Source organism: Helianthus annuus, chromosome 11 (assembly GCF_002127325.2).
Source record: "Helianthus annuus cultivar XRQ/B chromosome 11, HanXRQr2.0-SUNRISE, whole genome shotgun sequence".
Taxonomy (NCBI): domain Eukaryota; kingdom Viridiplantae; phylum Streptophyta; class Magnoliopsida; order Asterales; family Asteraceae; genus Helianthus; species Helianthus annuus.
The window spans coordinates 13,324,461-13,337,146 of NC_035443.2; the positions used below are offsets into that span (position 1 = coordinate 13,324,461).

Here is a 12,686-nt window from a genome sequence, read left to right on the forward strand (position 1 = left end):
TTTGTTTAAACTTAGTTTAGCTAAAAAAACTATTAATTTGCTTTGCGGATATGTTCTTATTCTGTATTTAATAACTAAATCTGAATTGCTTAGTTAAATATAAGTTCCCAAAAGTCCTAAACGAAGGGGAGCAAGTTCAGACGTGTCAACCTTTAAGATTCTTCCAGAGAAAAATACTTGGCTATATCTAAACATGCTTTAATATAATATTTAGGTATTTCTTAATGCATTCTTCGGATTTTTATTATGATTATTATGGTATTGTTTGAGAATAGTAGCAAACAGAAGAATTAGTAAAATACTACATGAATTGTGGAGATATGTAATTATTTGATGATATTAGAAACATGAAATATGTAAATATTTATTTAATAGTAGTTCATTAAGGGTAAAATAGTTATTTAATAAGAGTTTTTAATGAAAAGGGGAAATATGTAATATATATGGGTTAGGGAGGAGAAATATGTAATTGTTTTTTTTATTTGGGGAAATATGTAATAAGCCAGCTTAGGAGGAAGAAATATGTAAAAATCCTAATGATTTAATATAATAATATTTTTGCCATTCAATTCAATTAAATTATTGTTACAATAAAGAAAAATGAAAATAAATCCACCAAAAACAAAACCATCTAGAATCATTACCAATGATCTCTTGGTCTAATGATCAATAGGGAGGTGGAAAACTTTCCTTCTCTTGAAGATCTTCGGTTCAAATTCAGACAAGTGGGGATTTTACTACTAACTTAATGATTCAAACATACTAATTACTAACCCAATTCTACACCGTTAAAAAAAAACCATATAGAATCATTAAATGAAACTAAAGTGTTATTGTATGAGACCTCCACGAATAGGTTAGAAACGGGCACTATTCTTAAGTACATTCAAAATTTGCTATTGTATATATTCGTTTCAATTATCGACAATTCGCTTCGATATTCGATATAGTTTGATTAGATTATCAACAATTTGTTTCGATTATCAACAATTCAAATTCGATTCTATTCGAGTCCAGTAAATTTGATACGATTTAGAATTTTAAATTTGATTCGAATTCGAATTAAAATTATACATATTTATTTGTTATTTTTATAGGGGATGGTTTAAATGAAAACCATTTTTATTGTGAAAACTCGAAAACTAACTAAAAAAAGGCTAAAAAACACACAAAAATTTTTTTTTCAATTTTTTAATATAAATCGCAGGTTTTTTTATACAAAAAAACTTTTTTTCAAAAAAAAAAATTTTTGTAGTACACATGTGTAATAATACACATGTGTAGTAGACATACACATGTGTAGTATTACACATGTGCACTACAAAAAAAAAATTTTTGAAATTTTTTTATATATATAAAATGGCGAAAATTGGTATGAAAAAAAAAATTGGTATGTTTTTCTGGCTTTTTTTTAATTAGTTTTCGAGTTTTCACAATAACTAGTGCTTTTCATTTGAACCTTCCCCTATTTTTATATATAATGCATATATAATTTTTATTGGGCTATAGTATAAATAAATCTATAAATTTATTCTAACTAGGATTGCGACCCGCCGCAATGCGGCGGGGATTCTTTAGTTATAACTAAGTCAATCTAGGACCCGCACGTTATGTTAAACCTGTCAGACGGGGAAAAAATAGACGATGTAAAAACGTTCACCCACACACGCACGTTGCGTCGTGTTAACTCGCAAAATTTAGAACGAAACATAAAAACGTTAAACTAAAGACGCACGTTGCGATGTGTTAAGTCACAAAATTTAGAAACAAGCATAAAGCGAAAAATTTGCGAAAAATGAAAACTATAAAGGACCAAAGTTGAAAGTAAAAAAAGTTATGAGAATAGATTGCAAAAGATAAAAAGTTTTGGGTCAAAAGTAAAAAAAAAACAAATAGTTTTGAATTAAAAATAATTTATGAAATACTTTTGGGTGAAAAGTAAAAAAAAAACATTTTTTTTTGAAAACCCACAAAGCCAACGTTACGACAACCATATGCAAAACCATTTTTTCTTTGAAAACCTCTCAAAACACACCCGCGTTGCGGCGGGGCGTAAAACGGTGTCAAATAGTACTAATGTCACACAACCGTCATCGACCACCAATACCGACTCGACCTAGGATATGCGTGTTGCGACGAACTTGTCAAACATGGAAAAATAGAGGTAAAAACGTTGAACCACACATGCACGTTGCGTCGTATTAACTCGAAAAATTTAGAACTATACGTAAAACGAAAATTTGCGAAAGATGAAAAGTATAAGTGACAAAAGTTGTGATTAACTCGAAAAATTTAGAACTATACGTAAAACGAAAATTTGCGAAAGATGAAAAGTATAAGTGACAAAAGTTGTGAAGTTAAATTGCAAATAATGAAAAGTTTTTGAAGTTAAATTGCAAATAATGAAAAGTTTTGGGTTAAAGTTAAAAAAAAACAATTATGTAGGGTTAAAATTGTAAAAGATATTAAAAGTAATTTATGAAATACTTTTGGGTGAAAAGTAAAAAAAAAAAAACATTTTTTTTTTTGAAAACCCACAAAGCCAACATTACGACAACCATATGCAAAACCATTTTTTCTTTGAAAACCTCCCAAAACACACCCGCGTTGCGGCGGGGCGTAAAACGGTGTCAAATAGTACTAATGTCACACAACCGTCATCGACCACCAATACCGACTCGACCTCGGATATGCGTGTTGCGACGAACTTGTCAAACATGGAAAAATAGAGGTAAAAACGTTGAACCACACATGCACGTTGCGCCGTATTAACTCGAAAAATTTAGAACTATACGTAAAACGAAAATTTGCGAAAGATGAAAAGTATAAGTGACAAAAGTTGTGATTAACTCGAAAAATTTAGAACTATACGTAAAACGAAAATTTGCGAAAGATGAAAAGTATAAGTGACAAAAGTTGTGAAGTTAAATTGCAAATAATGAAAAGTTTTTGAAGTTAAATTGCAAATAATGAAAAGTTTTGGGTTAAAGTTAAAAAAAACAATTATGTAGGGTTAAAATTGTAAAAGATAAAAACCTTAGGGTTAAAAGTAAAAAATAAACTTTTTTTTTGAAAGTCACCCAAAGCACAATGTGCAAGTGATGATGCACAAAATTGTTGCAAAGTTATATATGGAATAATATTAAAAAAGCTCATTACCAAACTAATTACAAAGCTCATAACTTAAAGGAATTTATTACATATTTTATTTTAACTGAATTTGAATCAAAACGAATTTATTCGAATTCAGTTTTTAATCGAATTTGAATTGGGATTTTAATTTGAATTGAATTAGCTGGTTCTTAATCGAATACGAATTTAAGCAAAAAATGTAAATTATTTAAAAAAATTCGATTCGAGCAATTCAAAAATTCGATTCGATGAACACCCCTCATGAAATTTATACTAATTATAAGTATCACGACTTGGTATAAAGAAGTAAAGTTAGAAAATGTGTGCTCGTTTGTCAGCTTAGTTGACATTCTCATTCTATGATGTGGATGATATATAGTTCTGCTTGTAGATTGCTGTAATTCTTGAACGCCATTATTCACAAGATTTAACACTAATAAATTTTGGTTTTTAAAATAACGGATGAGTTATAATATAAGACAACAACCTTAGTATATAGTATGCTGCTTACTGCTTTTGGGTTTTAAAATAGGGAAAATAGCAAAAATGTCAAGATTCGGTCAATATTTCGAAAATGGCCAACGAAACGTCTCCTAGAGACGCCACAAAAATTCTGAAACGTCTTGACGGTTGACCAATGAAATGCAAACACGTGTCCGACATTTGTCTCAGACGTCTTAACGTCTTAGCTGAGACGTTTCAAGCGGCTTGAGCCGTTTCCACATGTTAGCCGGTTGAGCTGGCTTGAAAGGTGTTAGAAGATTAAGCCGAGACGTTTCTGCATGGCCTGAGACGTTTGGACGCGGCTTGGGACGTTTGCTTGAAAAGCTGAGACGTTTGAGCCCTTTGAGACGTTTCACAAAATTCAAAAATTTTTAAAGACGTTTGCTGCAAAAGTTGAGACGTTTCACAAATTTCAAACTTGTTTTAAGACGTTTTCGTTAAAAGTTGAGACGTTTCACAAATTTCTAACATGTTTTTAAGACGTTTCATAAATTTCAACCATGTTTTTAAGACGTTTCATAAATTTCAACCATGTTTTTAAGTTGTATCAAGTGTTTTTTTATAAAAAAATTATTATGTGCACAGCAGGTTTGAATAAACGAAGCCATTTTTTTGTTGCCCTATATATACAACCTCTTCCTCACCGTATCCTCTACCCCATTCTACATTCAACACCTTCTCAAAATATCTTTACCTCCTTAGTTTTCACACCTTCAAAAAAATGGGTAGACCCCCTGAAAATGATTTATTTAATTTAAACAAAGATGACGTTTTCCTAAGCTTTAGAATTGTCGTTGTTTGTCTTCGACAATAGTTGTCCGATGACACGGATGTCATCGGATTTCCCCTTCCATGTCCTCTGATCTTTACAAAGTGTTCAAGAACTCATCTACAAAGAGCAAATGAAGGGTCAAACGGGTTGTTCGGCACATGACGGTTCTGCCCCCTTAGGGTGGTTGATGACACTCGCAACACGTTTTGAAGTCGCCAATATGTTAGCCAGGTCCTCTAACATCACCGAAGCTGCAGAACCGTTGAAGAAAATGTCAACAACCCATTCCATATCACCTAGGCCAATGTAAATGTGGGTTGATAGAACTTACCAGTTCAAGACCCATCTTTATCATTGCTAGGTGTTTTGATGCAAATTCCGGAAGCAGAAATAGATTCATTCTCACTGTACTATTTTTGTCCGGATCTCTCCGGATCTCCTACCCAATCGGAAGTAGCGGTTTGGTGTATTCTAGTTCAAATGGTTATGTTTGTATTTTTACGTGTTATGTTTTTTATGTACATTGTATTAAATAATAATAATAAAGTTTATTGATTTACATTTGAATATGTTGTTAAAGCAACCCACAATTGCAGTAAATTTCCATGAAAAAAAATAACATAATAAAGAACTCAACAACCATTTAAACATTAAATATTCATCTAAACTAACAATTAATAATTTTTAACCCCCCATATTAACCAAATATATATACCCCACCCCCTAACACACGACGTTCACCCAACTTGTTTCATATTCTGTTCAACAAGCAGCTGTTTCCAAGCATATTTTGTTCAACACACGCCGTTTAGTCTTTGCCAACTTGAATATGGCTAGTTCGTCATGGACAGATGTGGAGGACATAGCGTTGGTGGAGGCTTGGGAGGAGTCATTTACCGATCCTCCTCGTCGAGGGCAGGGGGGTTATGGGTCCGTGTCCAACAATATTTTGCACAAGTTCGTGGTCCGGACGACAACCGCACCGTCGACGCCTTATCTTCAAGGTTCCGCGTCATCCGCTTGGACTGTGAGACGTTCAAGCGTTACTACAAAGCTGTGGAGGATCAAGTTCAGGACCTTGGTGAGGAGGACATAAAGGCAGTCACCCTCATCAACTACCGCCACGAAGTTGGACGTGATTTCACACACGTCTAGGAGTGGGAAACTATGAGGGTTTGGCTTTAGGTGTTCGGTTTTTTATTTTTTTAATGTAATGTTTAATATTTTCTTTTTATATTAATGTTAAATGTTTTGTCTTTATACGTAGCATTATTTGGGCGTTTAAACGATTGGGGGGTTTGGGCTTATAGACCGTTTCACTGTTTAGGGGGTTTGGGCTTGTTGACCGTTTCACTGTTTAGGGGGTTTGGGCTTATTGACCGTTTCACAGTTTGACCGTTTTACCAGTATAATAAGTTTAAAATAACATGTTTAAATTTTAAATTAATGGTCCAAGGTAGTTAATGTTTTAAAATAATAACTTTAGATTCAAAAAATTTAACTAACGGTTTTCTAAAATTTTAATGGTGCAAGAAGGTTAATGTTTTAAAATAATGTTTAAAATAACAAGTTTAAATTATAAATAAACGGTCCAACGAATTAATGTTTTAAAATAATAAGTTTAAATTCAAAAAATTTATTTAACGGTTTTATAAATATTTAACGGTCCAACAAAGTTAGTGTTTTAAAATAATGTTTAAAATTATAAGTTTAAATTCGAGAAATTTATTAAACGGTTTCGGTTAAATTTTTCATTTATAATAACTTCAAATATTTTAATTCAAAAATTTTTACCATTACAAATATTACATCCTAAAAAACGTTACAACATAAATTTAAATTAACATCCTAAAAACTTTAGCTAAATATAAATTTTCAAAGTTTCAAACACGGAAATGTGTTCAAAGTCCTCCTCATAAAGTATTGCGTAGTCGAGCAGGGCTTCTTCAATGAAGCGTAGGAAAGCACAACGAGTCTTGAGGTCATCGACGCTACGGGTCATTTGTTGCACGTGAATGCAGAAATAGTTCAGAACCTGAATACAGAACGCGGGATCGGAAGTTGAACAAGTGCCTTCATCATGAGCGGCGGCGTAGGAGACGGCAACAGCAATATCTTCTTCGTCGGTCCAAGAATCCATGTTTTTTTAGCAACTTTGAAATTTGAGATTACATTGTTATTGGATGTGGTTAAATGGCAACAACAATGCCTTTATTTATGGTGTTGAAATTGATAAATTAAAAACAGTAATTTAATTGCATAACCTACTGAATAGAGACAACATTTGCAGATGAGCAACTGTAACCCAAATATCGAACATTTACTTAATAATTTAAAAAAAAGACAAGACAGCATTTGGACGGGGTAAATACCGCCAAATATACAGTTTTTCTGCCATGAATTGTCTGTACGACAAAAAAGTTCTACCGATGTCTCTAGTTATATTTATTGGATTGTCCGTAACTAGATTCTCCATAAGCATACACATGTAGACTGCTTCATTCCCTGCGTTGATGTGTTAGATACCACGTAGTTATCATTGAGCTCGACACAGATACATTTTTCTGGTTTCCACGTTTTTTTTTCAATATCGCAAATGCACTAGTAAAGATCCTAAGTAAACTTTAATCTTCGTCAAGCGTGGCTGAATAACGTCTATGTATTTATCGTCGACACAAATATTTTCACACAGGTAAAACACCAACTCCTGTGATGATAACTTTAGGCGAGCTAGGAGCCATTCGTTATTTTCTAACGGTAACGGAAAGAATACTTAATCCACTTCGAAGAAAGAAGGAAATGGGTGTAATTTTCCATTGGCATATGTAACAACGTTTTTAGGAGTAGAATCTAATAACGTTTCATAAAATTGTGGTGGAAGAATTGTCCACCGCAAGTTTAACAACGGATCCCTTTGAATCTTTCTATTTCTCCAAGCCATTAGTCTTCCCACCCATCCTTCAATATGCTGTATAAGTTGTAATGTAAAATAAATTAATAAAGGGGAAAATTCAAGATTTAATAAAAATATTAGGAAGAATAATTAACTGTTGACGTTAGGTAGCCGCCACAGCGAAAACCTAATAGAGTCCCCCCAAATTTTTTGTCCAACTCTATTGATCGTGTGAACACTTCTGAATAACAGAATGGCGCGTCCCCATTTGTGTAGAATGCTGCCACGTCTTTAGACCAGTTCTCACTTTCGTCGTCTGGAATTGCCCATGTACCAGCCCGGTGGAGGTGAAAACTTTGTCGATTATGTACAAAGTAGCTTTCTTCCGAATCATTTCGTTGTGAAACTTCCGAAGAACTTTCACCCTTGGAACTTCTCCATTTTTTTAGAATCCAAGATGATGATTTGTTTACTGGTTGCAAGCAGTATACATCATTTTTATTTTATCAGACATTTTGCAAGCTCTAGAAATGTACTCCAACAAGTATTCCCAATACTATACTTAAAAGGGAATTCTAATTAATTTTAAAAAAATGGATAATAAATTAAAGGGGAATTAAATTGTTCAACCGTTTCAACCAAGACGTTTCTGCGTTTTATATTTCCAAGACGCTAACAACGAAGGACACGTGGTCTGACTTGAGACGTTTCAGCAGGTTTGAGACGTCAGAGCTAAATTTTGAGACGTCAGAGCTGAATTTTGAGACGTTTCAATGATTGCATGAGCCGTTTCAGCGTTGAGATGTCACCGCTGACATTTGAGACGGCATACGCCAACGTTGAGACGTTACAACATGCATGTGCCGTTTCCGTATTGAAACGTTTCTTCTGAGTTTGAGACGTTCATTTGAATTTTGAGACGTCTAAACTGACTAATGAGACGTTTCCTCATGTTAGCCGTTTGATCGACTACACGTGTTCCGGTTCCTTTCCCCGTGTACCCGTCGCTTGACACGTGTCACTAAAAAGGTTTTGACCCAAGGTGTGGGTTCAATGTGTTTCATTTCTGTCAGCAAACGAAGAAGGGACCACATGCATGTTTAGGGACCACCATTGTAGATCCGACGACAGATCCGAGCACCGCTGAAGATTCGACGACAAATCCGAACATTGTTGTTTAGGGACTACCGTTGACACAGAATCGACCAAAACTACCACGTTTACCCACCCATGGGGTGACCCGAGCACATGCAAGCTGATCACGTGATGCAAGACGTTGGACTAGATCCTCTCCCATGTGTATCGGTGATACTTTATCCCTTTTATTTTCCTTTATTATACTGTTTTAGTATTTTACTATATTTACTATTTTGTGTAACACAAACTTAAGATTCTATTGTTTTTTCTTTCACTTGTTACTTTACAAGGCCAAAAAGATTAAAGTCCGATAAAAGTGGAACATAGTTAAGATTTTGAACGAAAGAATGACGCCAAGTATTGAATCCCGGATTAGGCAGGCCTGTTTTGGGCCATATTTAGATATTAAGTGTGTTATGTGTGACAGCCTGATCACGTGATGCAAGACGTTGGACTAGATCCTCTCCCATGCTCGTTTTTTTTGTAGTTGATTGGCATGCAACAATTGGAAAAAGGAAGAACGGAAGTGGTTTGTCTTATAAATTTTGTTTTTGACAATTGTCTTCGTATCTATGGTTATTATTACGACAAACCTTTACCGTTAAATTTTCCGTTTCAAATAATATATGCAAATGATGTGCCATAGCAGTCGGGACCATTAGGGGCCTGTGGGGTTTGGGTTTGCATATTTCAGGACCAGTTGATTAACAAAAAACCACTAAATGACGGTGAAGACACAAGCATAACGGCTACAAGGATGAGATGCCATCTTGCTATACTTTTCTACAACTCGCTTATACCTCAAAACACAATCGACGAGATAGAAGAGGAAGATCTTGAATATTTACAATGATTTGTATTAGTTTATATTTTATGTTTTGATGACAAATTAAGTAAAAATTCATTATATTATATTATATTTATTTGTGAACATGTATATATATATGTGCCCTCACTATGTCAATAATGCCATACCAGATGTCTTACTCAAACATTCCTCATTTCGTACAACACACCATTTCGATAAACGAAAATGATCGGTTTGAACATTGGTCTCCAAATATTCTAGAGTTTTACTATGACGGAGATACTCCAACTTGCTACTCAACCTACATGGGTAAAACACCTCTCGGAAAAGAATGGTGGGGCGGATTACTTGGATTTTGTGGAAATGGATTTATTCAGGAAACGGTACCTTTGAAAGACCTTTCCTGTTAATGATGGTGTTTTTATATTTTTTTAGTCAAACGTTTACCATATTTTTCTCAGCATATCAATGCATGGTGTAACAAGATAATGTATCAACGGGAGCTTCCCAGACGGTCAACGGCGATGTCGTCAAAGGATTATCATTGGACAGTACTTCCGCCTAGTTTTTTTTAACAAGATAATAGAACAAAATAGAGAGGCCTACGGATATGCAGACGATTCTAAAGAAATTTTTCCTCCCTTTTGAGACGTTGATACGGCACGTCCTTAAGTATGCTTATTCGGAGTGTACGTTTTTATAAATTTGTAGAGCTTTACATTTTTACACCAACATTTGACAAGGAAATATTATAGAGCTCTGCGTTTTTAAAAATTTTTTAAAAAAAACTTTATGTTTTTTAAAAAATATATTATTTTTTATAAAGTTTTATTTTATTAAATAATTAGTAATTTTTTTTTTAATTTACCTTTTATAAAAAAATATTGATTTTTTTAAATAATTTGTAATTTTTAAAAATTCCCTAAAAAGAGTACCTTTTCACGGGCTTATTAACGTTTATTTTTTATTTTTTATTTTTTTTGCAGATTTACATGCCCGTAGCGCACAACGAAAACCACTCGTTGATTCTAAAAATAAATATGCGTTCGCTTAAAATAAATGCTTATTTTCCTGATAACTGTAACCTAAGTAATGGCGGAGATGCATTTTGCATGCACAGGAAAATACATCAAATTCTTTTAGAATTTGAATCTCCATTCGTATGGTTTCTGGGTCGTTTATCGCACTGGCAGCACTCGGGGATTGATAGTGTAGAAGCCTTGGAGTATTGCGGGGATGTTGTGTGGCCTGAGAACGGAGGTCATATTGGGCGAAACTCAGGTGTTATCCTATGTATGCTAGTGGAAAATCTAGTTTACAACCGTTCATTGACATGGAACGAAGTAAACATACATGATGCTTGTGTCAGATATAGACGCTACATGGCTGATGAACTCTACGCCGGGCGCTACACGCCAACTAATTTTTGAAGGCTGGGCGTACGCATTGTAAAATTTAATTCTTATATAAATTAGAAGTACTAATTACTATTGCGGTTACCAGAATTTGTTACATGATTTTCCTAATTAAAACATAAAAAAATACGCTATTATTAAAATTCTTCTAGGTTATAAGATGGAAAAATGTCATTCGTCGGACTTTGGGTTTCTTTCTCTTTCCCTTTTCCTTTCCCTGATGATTTACGTGAACGAATCTGTGATGGCATGGGATCTAAACAAACGTCACGGCCATGGCCGTATGTTTGACACCGCGAACAATATACCTGAACGGGCTCTTCCCCACGAACAATATTAACGTTTTGTAATATGCAGCGGTAATACACTGCTAAGGCCATCTGGTATCACCCATTCAGACCTATGAGGCAGAGGATTAATCGATTCTTCATACGTTTTTTTTTGTATACTTCGTTTGAATAACATGAGAATGCATAATGACTGCAGTCAGTTTCACCTAAAAATCTTGAAATAGCAGTCACATGCCCACAAGGTAGACCAGAAACTTGCCAGACACGACAGCTGCACGAACGATTCAAAAAATCAACTAACCCTTTTTCGTACCGTCTTCAACAAGAAAAGTGCTTACCCTGATGCCTGCAACAGTCCAGGTTCTAGACCCTTCAATTTTCTTTAAAATTTTCTTCTGTGCCCACTGAGTGAGTTAGTGGCTCTCCTGCATGCCCTGCAGTCGGTGGTCATAAAACCATTTTTGTACGGACTGGCGGAAGAATTCGATAAGTTGCATTATCGGCATCTTACGCGAGTATCTAGACAAAGAGTTAATAGACTCCGCACTATTAGATGTCATATACTGGTATCGATTGCCGGGACAATGGGCTCTTGCCCATCTACCAAACCCAATATTTTTTAAAACCAGACGTATTCTAGGAACGGCAAGATTCAAGCATTGAATTGACTCGTTAAAGTCAGACATCCGATAAGATTTACATGTCTTCCACCATAGTGCCTTGTATTCTTTTTTTAGACGACGGTAAACGTAAATTCATCATTAAATGACGACAACACAACCCGTGGTAAACATGTGGAAACACGTTTCTAACACCTACATGTATAGAATTCGCCCTATCCGAAATGATCGCCATATCTGCTATTTCACCAACACACTCTCTAAGCTTTGAGTGAAACCATGCCCAAGATTCACCATCCTTTGATTTTCCTATGCCATAAGCAATTGGTAAAATCCGATTATTTCCATCCATGCCCACTGCTAAAAACAACGTCCCTTTAAATTCACCCTTTAGGTGTGTCGCGTCGATGATAACGACCGGTCTTAGATTAAACATGAAGCTACGAATCTGAAAATTAATAATAACAAAATAAGATCAAACCCATGTTACTTTAAAAAAATAAGAACAAATACAAACTAAAAGGTGTAAATTACCGCACCACCTAACGCAACAAAAACCATTTCAAAACGACTCTGGTCATCAACCAAGATGTGAGTAACGCTTCCAGGATTTGCAAGCTTCAAATTGTAACAGTATATTGGTAGTTCGGCAAAAGAGTCTCGGGTTGTTCCTTGTAGAAGTTCAAGTGCATGGCTTTTACCACGCCAAGCTTGAAGGTTTGTTATCTCAACCTCGAATCTTTGTCTAAAATCTTTGACAATCTCTTTCGCTCGATATATCCTACCACTGTCTTTTAGTTGTTCCTTTAAATAGTGACCCAAAACCTTTGGGTTAGCCTGACGGAAATGTGGGTGTGTCAGCGTCTTCGAACAGGTGTGTTTATCATTCATATGTTTAACAAAAAATAAACTACCACTAGGAATAGCGTATGCCTTAAATCGCCATTGACAACCAATCACCCATGCATGACACTTCATATCGTGTATTAGATGATCTATCAACTTTAAACTCGAAATGCTCTAACAAACATTTCTTTCCCAACTCAAGCTTCATCTCTTCTTTGTTATTGAATATATGACCGGGCTCAAACACTATGGATGAAAAAGCTGCTTCG

General features: G+C 34.8%; 1 protein-coding gene across 1 annotated transcript; it reads right to left on the reverse strand.

The window, feature by feature from the left end:
• Positions 1-11,647: 11,647 nt before the first annotated feature.
• On the reverse strand, positions 11,648-12,462 carry LOC110887804. Its single transcript, XM_022135373.1, has 2 exons — positions 12,106-12,462; positions 11,648-12,019 (listed from the first exon to the last, which is right to left on the reverse strand). Exons 1-2 carry the CDS (start codon positions 12,460-12,462, stop codon positions 11,648-11,650), a joined length of 729 nt encoding a protein of 242 aa, XP_021991065.1.
• Between the last annotated feature and the right edge of the window lie 224 nt (positions 12,463-12,686).

Bases quoted from the DNA above. Each gene is read 5' to 3' on its own strand.
- LOC110887804 (XM_022135373.1), bottom strand. From the start codon at position 12,462: ATGAATGATAAACACACCTGTTCGAAGACGCTGACACACCCACATTTC. The intron at 12,020-12,105 runs GTAATTTACACC...ATTAATTTTCAG, and splicing joins TTGTTGCGTTAGGTGGTGCG to ATTCGTAGCTTCATGTTTAA.